A 22,616-nucleotide genomic window follows, 5' to 3' on the forward strand; every position below is an offset into this window, starting at 1 on the left:
TATGAATTACTCTGTTTCCATAGAACCACTGGGTTGAGATAATTAAGGCAGAGAAAGTGACAAGAATTCTAAGCAAAGAAAGGCATCAGGGAGAAAATGAACCTTCTAATACAGTGGTTCTGAATGTTTTTCTAGGTATGGTTAAACCTATGGACCCCCGATCAGAGCAACATTTAAAAATGCAATAGGGTCAGCTAGGTGGCACAGTGGATAGAGCACCAGCCCTAGAGTTAGGAGGACCTGAGTTCAAATCCAGCCTCAGACACTTAACACTTACTGGCTGTGTGACCCTGGGCAAGTCACTTAACCCCAATTGCCTCACTAAAAAAAAACAAACAACCAAACAAAAAAAAAACATTAGATAGGGGCAGCTAGGTGGCGCAGTGGATAAAGCACCGGCCCTGGATTCAGGAGGACCTGAGTTCAAATCCGGCCTCAGACACTTGACACTTACTAGCTGTGTGACCCTGGGCAAGTCACTTAACCCCCATTGCCCCGCAAAAAAAAAAGAAAAAATGCATTAGATAATCAAATATATTGAAATACAGAGATAAGAAACAGTTTGCCTTTTTTTTTTTCAGGGCAATGAGGGTTAAGTGACTTGCCCAGGGTCACACAGCTAGTAAGTGTCAAGTGTCTGAGGCCGGATTTGAACTCAGGTCCTCCTGAATCCAGGACCGGTGCTTTATCCACTGTGCCACCTAGCTGCCCTAGTTTGCTTTTTTAAAAAATAGTATTGGCCCCAGGTTAAGAAATCCTGGGTCTGATGTTTGGAATATAAGAAGTTGAGAATAGGAAATTAGGCAAATCATCTACTGTTTAGAGTTTCCCCTTTAAAATATGCTATAGCTATGTTCTATCTCAAGGCTTCGGAAGCTTTTATGATAACCACATATTGATGGATGCTTTCTCTGAGAAGCTTTAAATATGTTTTCTGACATTGTCTGAAACACGTGAGGTAGCTGGGTAAGCAATCCCCATTTTACAGATGAGTAAACTGAGGTTAAGTGAGTAACAACAGGAAAAAAGGCAAAGTTAGAGGAGCCCAAACTGCCTCATTACAGAAATAGTCTCACAGGGTAAGGCTCGGCTGGATCTCACAATCACATTCATTTCAAGATGAATAAAGTGGAATATGAAGATGCAGAATGGCAAGGATTCTTTGTCTTGTACATTTGGCTTCACCCCTTCAGAGCACTTTACCCAATCTTTTTTTTTTATTTATTTTTTAAGTGAGGCAATTGGGGTTAAGTGACTTGCCCAGGGTCACACAACTAATAAGTGTTAAGTATCCACTTTACCCAATCTTGATGTAAACTCAAATGTTCACAGAACTTTAAGGCTAGAAGGGACCTCAGAGAATGTCTAGCCTCCAGCATGATCTCTCTGAGTTCTCCACTCCAAACATACCAGTCAACCTCCTGTCATCCAAATCATTCTCATTTCTGCTCACCCTGTTCTCCTCCTCCAACACATCTCTCTCTCCCTTCTCTTCCTTTGCTTAAAGACTTGCCCCTTCTTTAGATCAAGGGTGTTCTCTCAGAGTTTCCTTCCTACAACCACCTCCTCTGATATTTAATATCTCACCTGCCTTTATTAACTGATGCCTTTTTAAAAAAACATTTTTATTGGGCAGCTAGGTGGTGCAGTGGATAAAGCACTGGCCTTGGATTCAGGAGGACCTGAGTTCAAATCCAACCCCAGACACTTGACACTTACTAGCTGTGTGACCCTGGGCAAGTCACTTAACCCTCATTGCCCCACCAAAAAATACCAAAAAGAAAACAAAACAAACAAAAACCACTTTTATTTAAGTTCTGAGTTCCGAATTCTATCCTTCTTCCCTCCCTGAAATGGTAAGCAAATATAGGTTATACATTTGCAATTATGTTAAACATTTCCACGTTAGTCATTTTACATGAGAATGCTCAAGCGAAAAAAAGAATGAAAATGAAAAATAGCATGCTTCAGTTTGTGTTCAATCAATATCAGTTCTTTTTCTGGAGAGTATACTTCATTATTAGTGTTTTGGGATTGTCTTGGGTTACTATGTTGCTAAGAAAAATTAAGTCATTCACAGTTCTTCATCAAACAATACTGCTGTTATGGTGTACAACATTCTCCTGGTTCTGCTCACTTCACTATACATCAGTTCATGTAAGTCTTTCCAGGTTTTTCTGAAATCATCCCACTTGTAATTTCTTATAGCACAGTAATATTCTATTACCATCATATATCACAGCTTGTTTAGCCATTCCCCAATTGATGGGCATCCCTTTGTTTTACAATTTAGCTACCACACACACACAAAAAAAAGACCTGCTACACATATTTTTGTAGAAATAGGTCTTTTTCTCTTTTGGGGGATGTCTTTGGGATATAGAACTGGCGGTGGTATTGCTGGGTCAACGGGTAGGCACAGTTCCAAATTGCTCCCCATAATGGCTACATCCTAACTGGTGCTTTTTTGATATCTGTGTCTTGTTTGCTCATCTGAAATGCAAGTTCCCTGGGGGTAGGAGCCATCTCCTGCATGCTTCCTATTCTCGATGATTAGCACTATACTTCACATGCAGCAGGGGATGGGGATGGCTCTGACCTGGGACTGCACTGGTAGACTGCCCTCAACAAGAAGTGTTTATTAAGTTCTCACCATATGGCGGCCCTGAGCCAAGTGCTAGAGATATCAAGAAAGGTCACGATACGTTCTTGCCTTCCAGGAACCCTCATTCTAATGGATGAGGAAACTCCACCTGCTGAATCACATCTGCTTCTCTGCAACTTAAAGTCCCGGATAGTTGCCAGGAGTACCAAGAGAGGGCGTGACTTGCCCAGGGTCATATAAGGTAAGCCAAAAGTCGAAATATTTTAATAACTTTTTGACAATTATCTTCTTTATTTTTCACCATTTTGATATTTGATTATTCACACATAATATAAATTCTTTTCCTGCATATACTGTATATGATGCTATAGTATTATAAATTAAAAACAAAAAATAAAGGAGTTATTAAATATTGAAGCCCCTTTGTGATTTTTGGCCCACCCTATACAGCCATTGAGTGTCAGAGGTAGGGCTTAAACCTGAGTCTTCTTGTCTTCAAAGCCTGCTCTCTATCTACTACAAAATGCTTCTGTTCATATTTTTTTAAAAGGGAGGGGGTATTATAAGAAAAGTGCTTTTTCAAGCAGAAAATATTATTATAATAATGTAATTTAACATAGGTCTGCTATTACTATGGCTGCTGAGTACAGAATTACAAAATTGTAGGGCTAGAAGGGACTTCCAAGGTTATCTTGTCCAATGTCCCTATTTGAAGAACAAATGTCCTTGACATCCCTAAGAAATGAAAGACAACCATCCCTGTAAAATTGAGAACAACTCCATTCAATTCCTGTCTGGACAGTCTTTCTGGTCTGGTCCTATGGTAGAGATATGGCATATAGTATGTTGCCACATTCTGTTACCTCTCTGGTTTACTCTTTTACTCCAATCTCTTATAAGGTGACATTTTTCACCCCACCTCCCTATTTTCATAGCCTTGAGTCATTTATTGAAGCAACAGATATTATTTCCTACTTATACAGAAACTAGGGTAAAGTTGGGGGTAAAATGTTGAGGATTTAAGACTTATCTCTTATCTGCATAGCCAGTTCCTAGAAAAGGAAGAAATGAAAATACAGCTCTAACATTGTTTCCCTCTTTAATTACAACAAGGCTGAGATTCACATAATATCAGAGATAAAAATGAAGAGAGAGGTCTCCTAATCTAGTCTCCTCAGTCTACAGATAAAGGAAACTGCCCCAGGCATGGTGTGGAATGTCTATGATCCAACTACTGGGGAAGCAGACAACTGGAGGATCTCTTGAGTTTAAGAACTCTGCACTGAGTGATCAGCTGTCCACATCAAGTCTGGCATCAGTATAAGCTTCTGGGACTGGGTGACCACCATGTTGCCCAATGAAGGACCCAGTTCAGAAATAGAGCAGGTCAAAGTTCCGAAGCCAATCAGTAGTAGGATTGGTTCATGAGTAGTCCCTGTATTCTAAACCTGTACAAGATGGGGTGTCTTTAAAAGAACAAGAGAAGGAAGCTGAGGTATGACAGTACACAATTTTTACCAAGGTCAAACAGCTAGCTATGGCAGATTCATACCACAACCGAGGCTCTTGCCTCTCAGTCCAGGATTGTACATTGCTTGGGGTCTTGGTTTATTTACTCTGTATCTGACAAGATCAGCACTGACTAAGGGCAACAGGTTAGTTATTCAAATTTGTCTCAAGTAAAATAATAAATTGATATGGAGAGAAGTAATGAGGCATCAGCATTTAAAATGCAGAGAGCGCAGAACTTTCCTGTAAGAGAACACCTTACCTTGTCCTTCCCTGCCAATGCACAGCTCTCAAAACTCTCCAGTATAATGCACTGGCTCATCTAATACTGCTTTAGTTTGCTGTATGTTTGTTTATTGTCAGAGTTTGGTACTGTTTGGGGGATATATGTTAATAAAGTTCATTTGCTACATTTACAGAAACATTCTATTTATCTATGAGAGCTGAAATGAAGGTTTCCCAATAGACAACTTGTGAAGGAAGCAAGTTGCTCTGGGCAATTGATAGAGGACAATACTAGGATAAGGAAATAATCCCGACTATTCTTGCCAGTTGGATGAGTGTGCAGTGGGATACTGTCCTCTACCCTCATATTTAATGAATTTCTACCCATTCTTTAAAGCCCAGCTCAAATACCGTCAGCACCATGAAATGTTTCAGGAATCCTTCATTGATATCCCCACCTCATGATCCTTCCCCTCTGAACTTTCACATAACACTTTATTCTGTCCTCCTCTGATACAAGATCATACAAAACAATATATTATGGTTGCTGTTTTGTGTACAGTTGCCTTCTTAATAGCAGAGACCATTATTTAAATTTCATATCATTTCCAAAGGCTAACACAGTATTCTGAGCACAGCAGGGCTTTGACAAAGTTTTGAACTGAATTGTAATTCTCCCCCAACCCTTCCCCTTAAGTGGCTTTTCTTTCAAAACCAGGGCGTTATAGAGGCATAAGAAATTATAATTTCTCAGAAGAGACTTCACTTACAGTTTAGCATTATAAAGGCCTAGGGAGCATGGTAAAGGGGAAGAGTCTAAGATTCTCTGATTCCTTCCTCAAGATTAGGGTTAGAGCTGAAGGGAGAAGAAAGATTGATTTTCCTAAGAGCCACAGAAGCAAGGAGGAGGTGACAGCACTACTTGTAGGAAAGTACGAGTGACTATTAAAAAACTTGTCAAAAAGAAAAGGAAAATGACAAATGATGGAAGGAATATGGGAAAGTGGAGACACTAATGTACTGTTGGTAGAATTGTGAGCCGCTCCAACCATTCTGGAAAGCATTTTGGAACCATACTCAAAGGGCATCCCCTCGATTTCCAATTCTTTGCCACCACAAAAAGAACTGCTATAAATATTTTTGTACGTGTGGGTTATGTTTATGGCAGCAATTTCTCTGGTGGCAAAGAACTGGAAAGTGAGGGGCTATCTAACGACTTGTTGTTGTTTGTTCTTTGTTCTTGAAGAGGACCGTGGCACCAGGGTGATGTCATGACTTGCACTGAATTGAAGTGAGGGAGGGCTGTGCAAGGTCACCAGCCTCACTCTCTCCTCCAGAACATCTGGGTCCAGTGGCAAGATATACATAAGGGTGACTAGAGATGGCCTTGAATGTTTTTAAGGCAATTGGGGTTAAGTGACTTGCCTAGGGTCACACAGCTAGTAAATGTCTGAGGTGAGATTTGAACTCAGGTCCTCCCAACTTCAGGGCCAGTGCTCAATCCACTGTACCACCTATCTGCCCCCACCCATCAAGGGAATTGCTGAACAAGTTGTGGTATATGATTGTCATGGAATATTATTGGGTTATAATAAATGACAAGTAAGATGCTTTCAGAAAAATCTGTGAAGACTTATGTGAACTGATGCAAAGTGAAATGAGCAGAACATGGAGAACATTGTACATAGTAACAGCAACATTGTAATAGTAATCAACTGTGAAAGATATCAACACTCTGATCAAGAGAATGATCCGAGACAATTCTAAAGGACCTATGATGAAAAAAGCTACCATTCCAGAAAGAGAACTGATGAACTCTAGTGCAGGTTGAAGCACATATTTTTTTTCCACTTTATTTTTCTTGCTTTGTGTGTGTGTGTTTTTTCTTACCACATGACTGATATGGTAATGTTTTGTATGACTTCACACATATAATTGATACTATATGACTTGCCTTTTCAAGAAATTAGGGAAGGGTGGGAAAGAGGGAGAGAATTTGGAACTCAAATTTTAAAAAAATGTTAAAATGTTTTACATGTAATTGGAAAACATTTAGCAAAATGAATTAAAAAATATATTTTAAAAAATCATCAAAGCAAGAGCCCCATAAAATGACTTTATTACTGACTCTTTTGCTTACCTCATAGCTGTGTATTGATCCAACAAAAGCTTTACCAATATCTAACACGTCAAAGTTGAAGATAATTTTGGGTCCCATTCCTTCACCTTTTATTCGAAGGGGCAAACGGCTCTCCCGGCCTGTCAAGGGGAAAACAATTTAAAAAGGCCATCCTCTCTATGTGTAGCCTGAAACCCATTTCTGCCTTTCTGCCAGTTCTCTCTGGCAGATAGCTCCTTGCAACCATCTCCTCTCTCCATAATCTTTCCCCTTCTACTGGCTCATACTTTCCTGTGTAAGAATATTCAGAAATGGGGGAAGGGAAAGAGGAAGGAAGGAAGGAAACAATACCTAAAGTTACTCCTCTCCCAAATTTTCCTCTCTCTATAGAGGATACCATCTTCCTTCTAATCATCCAGCTTCACAACCTCAGAGTCATCCTCGACTCCTCCCTCTTACCTCATCCAGGTCATGAATCAGCTTACAAAGCTTGTTGATTCTAGGCCCACCGATCTTTGGGATCTATCCTCTTCTCTCCAGTCACTTAGTCACCACCATCGTCCTGACCACTCCTCGCTTAGACCTCTACAATAACTTCATTGGTCTCTCTTCCTCAAATGTGTCCCTGTTCCAATCCACATTCCATGTGGTTGTAAAACACAGAGCTGACCATGTTTCTCTCTGCTTAATCAACCCCCGTACCTCCCTATTACCTCTAGGATACAATAGCACTTCCTGGGTCTGGCATTTAAAGCCCTCCATGCCTTGCTCCAATCTACCCTCCAGCCTCATTGTGTATTCCTTTCCTTCATGCACTTCTCTGTCCCACCAAATTGGCCTTCCCGCTGCTCCTCACACACAACCCTCCATACCCTGCCTCATGCCTTTCTTCAGGCTCTTGTCCCTCTGCCTTTTAGAATGACTAATTTTCTGTAAAGCTCAGCTCAAACAGAGCCTTCTACATAGGCCTTTCCCTATTCTCTCAGATCCCCGTGACCCAACTAGTATGTGTGTGTGTGTGTGTGTGTGTGTGTGTGTGTGTGTGTGTGTGTGTGTGTGTATGTGTTTCTATATGTACAGGTTGTCTCCTCTGGGGAAAAAAAATGTAAGCTTCTTGAGGGCAGGGATCCTTTTCCTTCTACCTTAGTGCTTAATTAAATGCTTGTTGATTGACTGAACCTGCATTATTTTCCCTCTACTTATCCCCACCTCCTCTTCACCCCTCTCTGACCAGATTCTGCCTTACACATTGTCACCTGCTTGCCAAGTCAGGATTACTGCAGAATCTCTTTACATTGGGCAACAGGAATGATAATTTAGTTGGCTTTGGAGATGTATCTTACCTTTAGGGAACTGAAGTATTACTAGTTTCTTATCTTTAGAGAACAGTTTTTATTGCAGCTTTGAGCTACAAATTCTTGAGAAGAGAAGAAAAGAAAGACCCAGAGAGAGGGGGGGAGTGTGTGTGTGTGTGTGTGTGTGTGTGTGTGTGTGTGTGTGTATGTGTGTGTGTGTGCACGCGCGCGTGCTGGAGAAAGAGTTGATTCAATATTTAAAATGAGAGATTTTACTAAGACTCTGAGATGAAAAGTGTTCCTCCCTTGGCCTTCCAGTAACTTTGATACAGAAGTGCCCTACCTCGCACATACTAGGCTCAGAGTAAATGAGTATGGAGTTAAATTATCCCTCATTGGACCTGAGAACAACCTTTTCAGATCAGGACTGTGGCTTTAGCATTGTGACATTCAGAATGTCAATTCCTTGTGAAAGGGACCGTATCTACTATTCATGCCACCTGTTTATAAGGGAGGAAGTAGATTCATTCGGCTAATCACCCCACCTCACTTAAACCGAAGCTTCTTAAACTGTAGGTTGTGACCTCATATGAGGTAGTGTAACAATGTGGAGGTAGCAAAAAATTTGGCCACAGTGAAAGGTTATGTTTATCTATTTTATATACCTATATACTCAAGGTTGCATACAAATTTCTCAGGGAAAGAGGGGTCTCGAGTGGAAAAGGGTTAAGAAGCCCTGCCCTAAACCACCTACCTTAATGACTTGAGAAGATACCTATTGAATTAATAGGCTTGGAAGGTTTTGGACTTCCCATGGGTATCCCAGAATGACTGGAACAAACTAGACACTGGGAAAGACTGCTTCATGCTCTAGAAGGAGTCTAGAAAAGAAACTCTGTCATGCCAAAGGGGAGCTTGGTGAGGACCCCAGGAAGGGGAGAAAAGGATGTCCAGGAACCAGGAGTTGTGAGTTAGCATAAGAACTACTTTCCCCTGAATTATGTAGCTATGGGAGAATGTGCTGCAGGTATGGGGATGGAGGGGAGGTGGTGGTATTCATATCAATCCTTTAGCAAATGCCCATTTCTAAAAAGCTCATTAAGCCCGGCTGGCTACTAACATCAACTGATAATCAATGGAGGACAGCATACTGATAGTTGTTTTAGTGGGTTTTAGTATTATGAAACTACTCCCCGACCTTCATGGTTACCCTAAGAACTCCAGGGGAGAGGCAACCAATCACCCTTTGGGGATTTTGCCAGACAGAGTTTTGGGAGAGTAGCCCCAAGCCTGTGTTATACAATGTTGCTCCAGGCATTGTCCTATGGCATTATTTCAATGTTTTTTGGAGCGCTCAAATAGTGAGTTCAAGCATGTGTTACACAATGTAACACAATAAAAGTACTTTGGAAGCACCATTAGAAGTTGCCATTAATAAAATGACTGATATACTACAGACAAGTACATGTCATCACACATTTATTTTCAGTGCTTCCGTAATACCTGTGGCATGGGAGGAGACATGGTACAATGGAAGGAGACCTTGGTTCGGCAGGGGATCTGTATTCAAATCCTATCTATGTGCCCTTGTGGAAGCCACTTAATTTCTTTGGGATTCATTTTCCTCATCTGTAAAATGAGGCAGCTGGATCGGATAACCCCTAATGTATTTTCTTGCTCTAACTTTATGTCCTCTTTAAATTTCTTATGTTGTCTAATATCACTTTGCTTTCTCTACATTTATGACCTTTTCTCATAGGCTCCCTCTTGGGGGATGTGAACTATGTCTGGCACTTTTAGACCCCCTACAACAGAGTCTTTTTCATAGGAAGCATTCACTAAATACTTGTGTATTTGATCTGGATGTAACTAACAAAAACATTCACAAGAAAGTCAACTGCTCAGGTCAATGATTTGATTTGGGCCTCAGTTTCCTCTTCTTTCCAGTGAAGAGGTTGGATTCAATGATCTCAGAGGTCCCTCCCAGCTCTATGATGAGGCTGGAAATGGGTATCCCCACACCCATACACACATACCTGCCCTCACCTCCAACAGCAGTCACCCTCCCCTCCCCCACAAGTCAAAGGGAGGTTTTATTTATAACCATCTTGTAGAAGCAGAGATGAAATTTAAACTTTAATCCTACTTACTCACCCCATGAATATTTCTTACTGATAACTGACCCTTGTGTTGGCTGATGTGCAACATTAGTTTGGGCTAATTAGTGTTGTTTCTTTCCAGTGGCTACTTCATTAATAAGTCTCTAAGGAATTCAACAAAGGAACTGAAACCATATTAAAAAAAAAAAAGGCTTAGCTCTTTCCTTGCCCACCCTATTATTCTAATGGCTCCAGTCTATTGATAATAAGCTGTATTTCTCTGGTCCAAAGAAAAGTATCTTGAAAATAGATCACACTTTCAGGGCAGCCAAGAAAGAAAATTGTAAACAGATCATGGAATAAACAGCGGGGCCGATTTATAACTGTCAGATCCAAAGCTTTCTCCATCTGTTAACTTGACTACTTTACATTAAAAAGTATATATTTATATATTGAGGTGTGTTATAATAAGAGTGGGCCAAAAGGTTTTCTTTGGCACCACTAATTATTTCAAAGTATTTGACCTCTAAGAATAATGAGAGTGAGTGATATCCTTTCCATATTAATACATTTATCTGCATTCAAAGTGCATATCCTACCCATTCAACCTGACAACAGAATTTAACCTATCACGATTTCAAACTCCATTTTTCAAAAGCAAGAATATCAATTATGTGTGGAAAAGATAACAAGAGGAACTAAGCTGAAGCCACAGTGGGAAGGATTAAGGTAGCGGGAAGGAAGAATTTCTGTTCACTTAGGGCTGCAAAATGTGAGTGAATCTGGAGGGCTTTAAAAATATTGTGTTTTCTCCCCTGTGGTTTCAGTGTGGTCCTGCCTTGAACCCTGGGAACCCTGTCTTAGTTCTGTGACTGTGGTTGACATCGGCATGACTAGAGGATTTGGACTCAAGTCAGCACTGTGGCCAAGGTGCTGGCTTCCCCATCTGTAGAGGGGGGATGGTAATGCTTGCAATACTCATCTCACCTTAAAGCTTATGAACCTTAACGTGTCATTGAAATAAGAGTCACTAATGTTATGGTGCTTCATCTTGAAGATTCCATTTCAAGGGTGTCTCAGATGTTCACCAAATTATATGTTAATATGCAAAAGTCGAGTTGAAAGCATGGGATTTGGTGCATAAAACATGATATTCCTCATGGGTAGAGACTGTTTTTATTGGTCTTGTGTGTCTCACTGTCCCCACAATAGTCCTAGGCACACAGTAATTATGATGGTGATGATAATGACTAACTTTTATATAGCACTTACTATATGCTGGCCACTGTGCTGTCCTCATAACAACCCTAAGAGATAGATGCTTTTATTATCCTCATTTTATAGATGAGGAAAAACGGAGGTGAAGTGACTTGTCCAAGGTCACACAACTAGTGTCTGTGGTCAAATTTGAACTCAGTTCTTCCTGACTGTGCCACCTAAATGCCCCTCAATATTGTTGTTATTATTAAATTAATAGTTGATAGTTAATATCATTAATAACAATCGCTAGCATTTATATAGCACTCTAAGGTTTGCATGTTCATTTCTTATTAATTGATGATTAATTAGTTGATAGGGCCAGGAGCTAAGAAATCACTGGTGCATTTAATCCCCCCTTTATCTGAATGCCCTGCTCTTCATCTCTTCCAATAGACCTCCCACTTCCCCTTCAAGGCTGTGCCTTAAAAAGATCTATTTGCTGCTGCATCTCCATCTCATCTCTTCTTCCTCTGAAGTTATCTTAATGGTAGCCCTTATTGGACTTATACTGTGGTATGCAATTACTTTATAAACAAAAGGACTTTCCTGCCAGGTGCATTTTAGAATGTTAAGTTAAGAGGGAATGTACTATTCAGCACATTGGAGCTTGATGGGATCACTAGAGCAGGAGCCAGGCTTCCAAATGAAATGACCCATACAAGTAATGGGCTGTAATACAGGTGAAGCTGAGTGTTGTGAAATTGTAACAGCCCATCTTGGCCTAGAGAAGAAACATGAGGGTGTTCCTTTCTCAACTCCTCTGCAAGGGCTCTGGTGAAGGTGGTTTGGAACTTTACCTATAATAATGTGGATCTTTCTCAAGATGGCTAGTTCTGATGGTTTTCCCCCTCTCCCTCTTTTTATAGTCTTTGTTTTTAAGGAAGGGCTGTGTTTGGTGCTTGGTGGGTGGGGTGGGACATGGAGAGATATTAGGGATGTGAAAACAAAAGATAAAAGATAAACTCCATTAAAGATAAAGATATCAAGGGGACAATAGTAACCAGTCATATGCTATTTGAAAATGTTCAGAGTGGTGAAAGATCCCAGAATACAGTTAATTGTAGTATCCCCAGGAAGCCGAGGGCCAAAGGAACTTAGCAGAATCAGGAGTTTAGTCAATAAACTATTAGGGGCCTTAGCACTGTGCCAGGGATGGTGCCAAGTGCTGGAAATACAAAGAGAAGGCCCTGCTCCCCAGGACCTCGCTGTCTAAAGAGGGAGGCAGCTGCACACATACTGCAGGCAGGGTGAATTGGAGAAAAACAACCCAAGGACAGCCCTGGCATTAAGGAGGGAGCAGGAAAGGTGAGATTTTAGCTGGAGCCCAAAGGAAGCCAGAGAAGCAGGAAGGTGGAGATGAGGAGGGAGAGGCTTCCAGGCACGGAGTTGGCAGAGGGCTCCCTTTGATGCACATGAAACACAAGGCATCTGTAGACGGTGCTGCAGAACGCCAAACCCCCAACCCCCCCAGAGTCCCTGTGACCCATAAACACCCTCATAGGATCCGCTCTGGATTCCCTTGGGAAATACACTAGGGACTACACCCTGCAGGTAGGAGGGACCTGGATGAAGCAGGGATCCCTCCCAGCCCATCACAATCTCTTGGTGGTTGGTGAGGGGCTGAATCCATCCCACATGCCAAAGGGTTTTTCAAATGAGAGGTCAGTCTGGCCTCGGAGGGTTCCTCAGATGTAAGCCAGGTGGTTCCTTGCCTTTTAAACCCACCATCCTTTGTGCAGTATCCACTGACGGGGGCAGGGAGACAGTCTATTCCTGTTCATCCTGGGACACGTGGTTTTGACACAATTAGACAGAATTTTCATGGAATATTAGGGTTATAAAAGCCCTCCGTGACCACCTAGGCCAACCCATGCTTGAACAAAAATCTCCTCTACAACAAACCCAACAAGTGGTCACTGAACATCACCTTGCAGTCCTCCAAAGGACATGGGAACCCACTGGCACTGGAATGAGTCCACTGCCCTTTTGTATAGCTCTAAAAGTTGCTGCTTTTCCCTGAAATAAAGCTTAAATGTGTCCCTGCACCTTCCACCAATTAATCGCTCCTGGTTCTTCCCTCCAGTGCCAAGAAGAATGAGTCTGATCCTTCCACATGGGGGTTCTTCAAGTACTTAACAACAGTGATCACGTCCTCCCTAAGCTTTCTCTTATTCAGCACAAAGATCCCCAAGTACTTCGGCCCACCAGCCTGTGGCATAAACACTGGACTTTCTGCATCCTGACTGCTACCCTCTGAAATCTTTCCAGAACACTGGTGCCTAAGAGGACACAACCAGGTCGGAAAACAGGAGGACGCTCACCCTCATAGTCTTCCACACCCTGCCTCTCACCACAGCCCAAGGCTACATTTGTTTTCTTGTCTGCCAGATCACACTACGGATTCATATGGAGCATTCAAGGTCACCACAACCCCCCTATCCCTGTCACCTTTTAGGCCTCGAAGGAACTTGAACAATATTGTGCAACTGCTATAAGTCTTTTCTTTCCACAAATAACCATGACAGTGTTACAGGAACAGACTAAAACCCAGCTAGCCTGCTGTGACAGAGGGCACAGGTGAGCCATGACCTCTGCGTCTGAGCCTTCTGACCCCTTGGTTCCCATCTGAAATCTCCCATCCCCACCCTCCACCTGCTGCTCTGTACCTGAAATGTCACAGTAAATTGTTTGCTGATAGAGCCTGGCTTCCCGAGGGTAAAAGGTCACACTGACTGGAGTTGTTGAATTGGGCCAAACCTCGCCTTCCTGAAAGAAGAAAAAAAAAATCACTGGACAATCAAAGGAAGCCCCATCTCTGAAATGGACTCCAGATTAGAATCCCTTAAAGTATGACGAGGACATTTTTTTTTTTTGCAGGGCAATGAGGATTAAGTGACTTGCCCAGAGTCACACAACTAGTAAGTGTCAAGTGTCTGAGGCTGGATTTGAACTCAGGTCCTCCTGAATCCAGGGCGGGTGCTTTATCCACTGCACCACCTAGTTGCCCCATGATGAGGACATTTTAAAAATCATGACAAGGAGATACAGTTTTACCCAGATGAAATACAACCTAGCATATCTCAGAGAGTGCTATGAGGTAGAGTACCTCAAGTGGTGGCGCAAATTAAAACTGTAATTCATTTCAAACGGGCTTAAATAAGTTCAGGAAACAAGACGTTCGGGACACATTTCTGGACTGGGAGATGGATGCAAACAAGATCCAAGGTTCCGGTTTGTTCCTTCTTTCCCTTTGTATGAGATGATTATGCATTTGAGTCAGATTAAACTCTGAGGATCGGGTCTGGAAGATACCCAGCCCCGCCTCAGTATAGTTAGTTTAAAAGTTTATTGCTTGTCAAATTCTCCCTGTCTCCTTTAAGTTTTATTGCCAATTAACAGCATTTTTACTTCTGCTCAGTCTCCCCACTTGTCAGCTACATATTAGTTTTGTCTGGAATCCATCATGTGTCAGAACCCTAGTCCCTGTTAAGTGGGTTGGGGAGTTTGCCCACCAATTCAATACTTGGGACTCAAGAAGAAAGGGCAGGCGATCACAGGGCTCGGCACAGGATGTGGCAATTGAGTTGAGACCAGATGTTAAGTGACATGTCTCTTTTCTCAGAGCAGAATCCCCTTGACCCTAGGGTCCCAACAATGGATTATTCTTTTATTCTTTATTCTATTTCTTTGATTTCCCAACATAGCAGAAGATAAATTTTAACCCTGTCATTCTTCTAAAATTAACACGACTACAAAACAATGCTGAAATACCTGAGTGACTCTTCCTGTTATTCAAGTTGAATATCTTTAGAGATGGGGGTCAGGAGAGGGGAATCAGTGGGAACTGTGAGATCTGAAACATCTGACTGTCACTCCCCCGTTCCCTCTTCCTTCGGTTTGACTTTGTTCCCCCTCCCCTTTTCCCCCTTGTTCCTGGAACACGTATGCATGTCTCCATACATTGATCACAAGCTAAACACGCACCCTGGGTGAGACAGGATTAGATGTTAGATTGTGAGCTCGCCCTAGTGTGCATGGGGACTTCCCCTCTGACCAACATTCCTATAAAAGGTCAAGGCATGTATTAGCTATTGCGACTCAGTTATTGAGTTTGCCTATTCCTGCAGGAATGTAATAAATCTGTCTCTGCTTGACTTGGTGGTCTCCTTGTAAACTGAGTAAACTGAGGCAGTTTGCCCCAAACACCTTGGTGCCACTGCCTGACACAGACTACTGGCCTTGCTGGACCAGGGGTCCCATAGCCAGGTAAGAAAGGGGATTAAAGGAAAAGTCCAAGCTTGAACTGGTCTAGCAATGAGAATTCCTATTCCAATAGGATTCTAACATAGTAAAATGGATCGTTTAGGAATATTGTAATATCTTCCTTTAGGTGTCTTAAATTCATATTGGTCAGTCAGCCATGTTACATGGGAGGTACAAGATGAGGCAGAAGAAAGTCCCTGCCCTCAAAGAGTTTATAGTCTAGTGGGGGAGAAAACAAGCAGACAAATGAGTACAAACAAGCCATGGACAGGATAAATGGAAGTACCTGAGAGAGGAAAGGCTCTAGAATCAAGAGAAGTTAGGAAAGGTTGCAGGATTTTAGCTGGGACTTAAAGGAAGCCAAGAGGTAGAAATAAGGAGGGGGAGTCTTCCAGGCAAGGAGGACAGCCAGAGAAATTGCCCAGACAAGAAATGGAGTGTCAGGAAGCCAGTGTCAGAGGATCAAAGAGTATGCATTGGGATTAAGAAGACTGAAAAGTGGAAGGGGGCTGGGCTATGAAGGGCTTTGAAGGCTGAAGGATTTTGTGCTTGATGCTAGAGGCATTTGAAGCCCCTGGAGAGGGACAGCTAGGTGGTGCAGGGGATTCAGGAGGACCCAAGTTCAAATCCAGCCTCAGACACTTGACATGTACTAGCTGTGTGACCTTGGGCAAGTCACTTAATCCTCATTGCCCCACCCAATTTTTTTTTTAATGAAGCCCCTGGAGTGTACCTAGTTGGGGGTAGAGTAAGATGACAAGGTGGGACCAGCATTTTGGGAAGATTTCTTGGATGATCGAATGGAGGATGGATTGGTGTGGAGTGAGACTGGAGGCAGACAGACCCCCCAGCAGACGTTGCAATGATCCAGGGTGAGGTGATGAGAGCCTGTACTAGGGTGTGGGCAGTGTCAAAGGAGAGAAGGAGCCACATTCGAGAGATACTGCAGAAGGGACATCAACAGGACTTGGCAAATGAGTACAAACAAGCCATGGACAGGATAAATGGAAGTACCTGAGAGAGGAAAGGCTCTAGAATCAAGAGAAGTTAGGAAAGGTTGCAGGATTTTAGCTGGGACTTAAAGGAAGCCAAGAGGTAGAAATAAGGAGGGGGAGTCTTCCAGGCAAGGAGGACAGCCAGAGAAATTGCCCAGACAAGAAATGGAGTGTCAGGAAGCCAGTGTCAGAGGATCAAAGAGTATGCATTGGGATTAAGAAGACTGAAAAGTGGGAGGGGGCTGGGTTATGAAGGGCTTTGAAGGCTGAAGGATTTTGTGCTTGATGCTAGAGGCATTTGAAGCCCCTGGAGAGGGACAGCTAGGTGGTGCAGGGGATTCAGGAGAACCCAAGTTCAAATCCAGCCTCAGACACTTGACATGTACTAGCTGTGTGACCTTGGGCAAGTCACTTAATCCTCATTGCCCCACCCAATTTTTTTTTTTAATGAAGCCCCTGGAGTGTACCTAGTTGGGGGTAGAGTAAGATGACAAGGTGGGACCAGCATTTTGGGAAGATTTCTTGGATGATCGAATGGAGGATGGATTGGTGTGGAGTGAGACTGGAGGCAGACAGACCCCCCAGCAGACGTTGCAATGATCCAGGGTGAGGTGATGAGAGCCTGTACTAGGGTGTGGGCAGTGTCAAAGGAGAGAAGGAGCCACATTCGAGAGATACTGCAGAAGGGACATCAACAGGACTTGGCAAAAGACTGGATATGGGGGAGGGGTAAGAGAGAGTGAGAGATGTCTCCTAGGCTGTGAGTCTGGGGGGCTGGGAGGATGGTGTTTGCCCTCAATAGTAATAGGAGAGGTTTAAGGGGAAATGTGTTCAATTTTAGACATATTGGGTTTAAGAAGTCTCCTGGACCTCCAGTTTGAGATGTCTGAAAGGCAACTGGAGATGTGAGAGAGGCAGATTGTCAACAGGGAGATGGTAAATAAATCCATAGAAACCAATAAGACCAACACGTGAAGGAGTTATAGAAGGAGGGGGGAAGAAGGTCCAGGGCAGAGACCTATGGGTCGCCTTTGGTTAAAGGGCATGGACTGCCTACCATATAGTAAGCACTAAATAAATATAGATTGATTGATTGATTGAGGAGGAGTCTGAGAGAACCAAGAGAGTATGAAGGAGAAGGTCAACAGTGTCAAAGGCTGCAGAGAGGTCATGGAGAATGAGAATTGAGAAAAGGCAACTAAGTTTGGCAACTAAGAGACAACTGGTAGCTTTGGAGAGAGCGGCTTTGGTGGAGTGATGAGGTCAGAAGCCAGATTGTAAGGGTTAAGAAGTCAGGGAAAGGGGAAAAAGTGGAAGCCTTTTTAAGGAATTTAGTCAAACAGGGCAGAAGAGATATAGGACAGTAGTGAGGATGGAAGGATTAAGTGAAGGCTTTTTGAGGATGGCGAAGAAATGGGCATGTTTGGAGTTATTTTTGACTCTTTCTATTCCCTCCAACACAGCTAGGCAGCAAAGTGGATACAGATGCAGACCTAAATTCAAATCCAGCCTCATGTACTTCCCAGGTGTGACCCTGGCCAAGTCACTTAATGTCTGCCTCAGTGTCCTCATCTGTAAAATGGAGATAATAGCACCTACCTCCTAAGGTACACACACAGTGAGATAATATTTATAAAGGTATCTAGCACAGTGTCTGGCATATAGTAGGTGCTTAATAAATGCTTATTTCCTTCCCTTACCCAATCAGTTTTGAAGTCATGCTGATTCTAGCTCTAGGGTCTCTTTCAATTTCATCATCTATTTCTCTCCACTCGCCTGCCAGCACCCTGGTCCCTGAACAGCTCTCACCTAGACTATTATATACCTCCTAACTCGTTTTCACACTCTGGTTGCTCAGCTCTGCAATTAATCTGCCAAAATAACTTTGACCAATTATTCTACTCAAAAGCTTTCTATGGCCTCTAGGCTAAAACTCAGACTCCTTAGTTTGGTCATTTAAGACTCTCTACAATCTGCCTCAACCTGTCTTTCCACCCTTATTTCAGATGACTGCTCTCATAATCCTTCCTTCCAGGCTTATCTTTCCATCTCCTGCTGCCATCCATCTTCAGAGGGCTCCCCTGCCTTAGGAAATCCTTCTTTTCCTTCAGAGTACAAAGCAGGTGCTCCCTTGCTCATGACCCCTCCTTCCCTACCAGCTCAAACTTAATCTTCTCCTTCTCTTATTTCCCTATAACACTACCCGTGTCTATTCTTTGCCCCTGTTGCATTCTACATGTTGTTGTGTTTACCTAAATGACTCTTATGCCTCCATATTGTAGTGGAAGCTCTTGACTTCTGACCTTTGCACTCCGAGCACCTATCACAGAGTGCATCTTACATATCAGGCACTCAGCAACTGGTTTTTAAGGAGTGAGTGATTCCTCTAACACAAATGAATACATACCACCTGGAAAGACCAGAACAACAATCCCTAAAATCTTACTTTGAATAAGCTTGAAACAAAGAAGGAAAGCAGGCCCTTAATAACCTATGGTTTTCCTATGACTCTTATAAATGGGACTAGATGATCATAAGTAATGATTCCATTCCAAACCTGTAACACAGAAACACATTTCCACCAACTAAATGGAGAACCGAGGAAAGACAATGTGATAAATAATTAGGCTCCAGGTTCAGACAGTCCCCAATGCATATTCTATTTCTAGTCTGGCTGGAAATGAACAAACTGCCAGAGTCAAGAGCAGAGAAGGGAACAAAGCAGTTTAAAATGCAGACACCAAAACAAGAGGAGAGAAGACAGAGAACCAGGAACCACTTGGTTTTATTTATGAACTTAATCAGCCTCACCAAGGACATTCTTCAGGCAACATTCCTATCGATCAGTAAGGGAGCCATTGGGACATCGAGTCCTGGAACTGAGAGCTCCTGCACCTAGAGCCCACAGCCTTTAGTACCGACATGATTGTAGAACCCGGCGGGGTGGGGTTCTCTTCAATTCAGGACATGATCGCATCCCTTTCCAGTCATGTGGATTCGGGAGGTGTCTCTCTTTTGGCTAACCAGCTTTGATGCCAAGGCCATCTCTTATCAACTTATCTTGAAAGTGTGTCGACTCCTCGTGTGAAAAGTTGGAGGCATTAATGAATCACAGAATGTTAGAGATGGGAGAGACCTCCAGGGCCACCTGGCCATGAATCTCCTCTCTGTGTTTTTAAGTAGGCAGGCTGAAAACCAGTCTGTCCCCAAATGGAAGCTTATTTCTAGAGTATGAGGCATGCAATGAATTTACTCTGATCCTGGGTTCACTTCATGCTTCTCCAATAATCCCCAAAGTATTATTTTTGGTGTCACAAGGTGCTTGCCAAGTGGGGGACAACTAGACTGGGAGAGCCTGGAGCCCTGGGTTCTAACCCCAGATCTGCTGCTTTAATCAGTTGAATGATCTTGGGTAAATCGGTTCTCTTTGAGTCTCAGTGTATTGATCTGTAAAAAGGGGGAATTGAATGAAATGATATCTAGGGGGTAGCTAGGTGGTGCAGTGGATAAAACACCAGCCCTGGATTCAGGAGGACCCGAGTTCAAATCCAACCTTAGATGCTTGACACTTACTAGCTGTGTGACCATGGACAAGTCACTTGACCCTTATTGCCCCACAAAAAAAAAGACTATCTCTAAGGTTCCTTCTGGCTCTGATTTCCTATCATTTTAATACTTCGAATAGTTCTTTCTTTAACCCGGATGATGGCAAATGCTCATTATAGTTTAACACCTAATGAAACTCATATGAAATTTTATTCAGTGCCAATTGAACCTTAATGAATCTGTTATAGCAAATGCAAAATGGGGCACTGAAATACTGTTTGTTTTCTATTTGAAGAAGTAAACATGTGGGACATGGTCCTGTTCCCCACCCACAGCCCAGGTTTTTCTGCACCGGTTTATTTATAGCAGCCACATGTTGGCACATTCAAGAATCCAGAAAACCTCAGAACTGGCCATCGGTGTGTCCTGTTCACTTCTCAAGAACTGAAAAGCATGAAGCCCCTCGAGGGGATGGGAAGAAGTACAACAAAATCTGGATCCGCAGAATCATTCAGAAGAGGAGGAAGGGTTTGAAAAACAACTGCAGTTATCAATGTGTCCCCAGCTGTGAACTCTGTAGAGTGGGATGGGCTTCCATCCTCACTGATAAAAATGCTCTTTGCAAGGCCATTCGTTGATTGCTTCCCCATCCCCAGATCTAATGCTCTTCCGGTTTTCTTCTCCACCGCCTTGACTTCTTTACAATTTTTGACAAGAAAAACTCTCCTTCCTTAGCTTTGGTGACATTGTATTCTTCAAGTTCTTCTACATTCTCATTGCACCTTCTCCTTGACCAAGGCTCACCTTCCCCCAACCTGACGTCATGGAAAGGACACTGGAGTCTTGGTGCCTGGGTCAGAAACCCAGCTGTTCTACCTACTGCCTGTGTCATCTTGAGCATCCAGCTTCTGTGGAGCTCAGTTTTCTCACTGATACAATGGAAAGACAGGACTAAGTGGTCTCTAAGGCCCATTTCAGCCCTAACTCTATGACCCCATCCCTAAACATGAATTAAGCCAAGTGGTCTCCTCCTCCTCCTCCTTCTTCTTCTTCTTCTTCTCTCTCTCTCTCTCTCTCTCTCTCTCTCTCTCTCTCTCTCTCTCCTTGGTGATGTCATCCACTCATGGGGCTTCAATAACCACCTGTAGCTGATTCTCACATTGTTCTCTCCACCCCCTAGCTCTCCTTCCCAGAACCCTTAACTTCTTCTTTTTTCTTTTTTTAATAAAAGTATCTTATTATTTTCCACCTTCATTTCTTTATGTCTATCTTCCTACTGGATAATTCCACCTGCATGGTCTTTGGGTGCCTCAAACTCAATATATCTAAAACTGAACTGATCCTCCTCACTAACTCTGCCCATCTGCTAACTTATCTATTTCTACTAATGGTAACAGTCTCCTGGGGCACCTAGGTGGTGCAGTGGATAGAGCACCGGCCCTGGAGGCAGGAGTACCTGAGTTCAAATCTGGCCTCAGACACTTAACACTTACTAGCTGTGTGACCCTGGGCAAGTCACTTAGCCCCAATTGCCTCACTAAAAAAACAAAACAAAAAAAACAAAAAAAAAACAGTCTCCCAGGCTTGTTATGGAGGGGTCCCCATTGACTCCTTCTCTTCCCAACTCAACTGATCAATTGCCAAGCCTTCCTTCCAGGCCCAGTTCAGATGCCATCTTTTCCAAAAAGTCTTTTCTAACTCCCCCCAGGTGAAAATGATCTATTCCCTCCCCAAATTTCTCATTTATCAGCCACCTGTCACTTAGCTTTTGCTCCCTGAATCACAGTTGTGGGTGGGTGGATTGTTGAGGGAAAAAGGAGAGGTGCTGGGTTTTCTGTCCATTAGACTCCATGTGGTTTCAATCACTATATCCTCAATACCCAACACAAGGCTTTGCATGTAGTAGCAGCTCAGTCAATGCTTGTTGAATTGAATTGGATTTAAATGACTAAGGACGACTGACTCTAGGTGCTGAGCCATCGCAGTCCTGTCATGTTTGTAACAGACTTACTCCTATCCCCAAGGGGAGATGTGGCTGCTTTTTTTTCTGAAGGCAGAAAAACCAAATGTCACAAAGGCACAAATAAGGGAAGCCCATTCAGTTAAATGCAGAGATGGGATTGGGGGGGGGGAGTAAGTTCTGTAATACAGCACCCAGTCTTCAGATGTTTCTAGCAATAGCTATGCTGCTCTGCTGTTGGGCATTTCCCAGGATTATGGCCATCACTTTGCCATTATAGATAACTCCACTTTAAAAATGACTGGCCCGAGAACCACAGTCTATGAATTATCACCATAGTCATGACCAAAAATGGGGTTGGAAGTGAAGAAGAATGTCTACTGAACACTCTGCTCTTTTGCACTTTGCAGGAGAACCTCACAGGTGCTAAACAGTTGGAATGAGTGACTGAATGACATGATTTCTTCTTTCTAGAAACCACCGCTGGCCTTGGTGGGCATCCTATCCTTTCAAGGCCTGGCTTTACTATCAGCTCCTTCAGGATGACATCCTGATCACATCAACTGGAAGTGGCGTCTGTCTGTCTGTTGTCTCTCTCCAGCCTCTTCTCCCCCTTTTCTCTGAGCCCCCATAGTATTTTCTTGTACTACCCATGACACTTATCACCTACTGTCTCATACTACAGCTGTCTGTGTATATTTCTCATCTGCTTTAGCAGATTGTCAGCTCCTTAAGGACAC

The 22,616-nt window shown here is 42.9% G+C and overlaps 1 protein-coding gene across 1 annotated transcript in view; it reads right to left on the bottom strand.

Annotated features, from left to right (window-relative positions):
• The window catches only part of HYDIN (HYDIN axonemal central pair apparatus protein), a 589,624-nt gene that overhangs the window by 275,784 nt on the left and 291,224 nt on the right, over window positions 1-22,616 (bottom strand). The window contains 2 exon segments of the mRNA XM_043981230.1: window positions 6,480-6,598; window positions 13,779-13,878. Of these exon segments, the coding sequence (XP_043837165.1) occupies window positions 6,480-6,598; window positions 13,779-13,878 (219 nt within the window).

The sequence above is a fragment of the Dromiciops gliroides genome, chromosome 2 (assembly GCF_019393635.1).
Source record: "Dromiciops gliroides isolate mDroGli1 chromosome 2, mDroGli1.pri, whole genome shotgun sequence".
Lineage (NCBI taxonomy): Eukaryota > Metazoa > Chordata > Mammalia > Microbiotheria > Microbiotheriidae > Dromiciops > Dromiciops gliroides.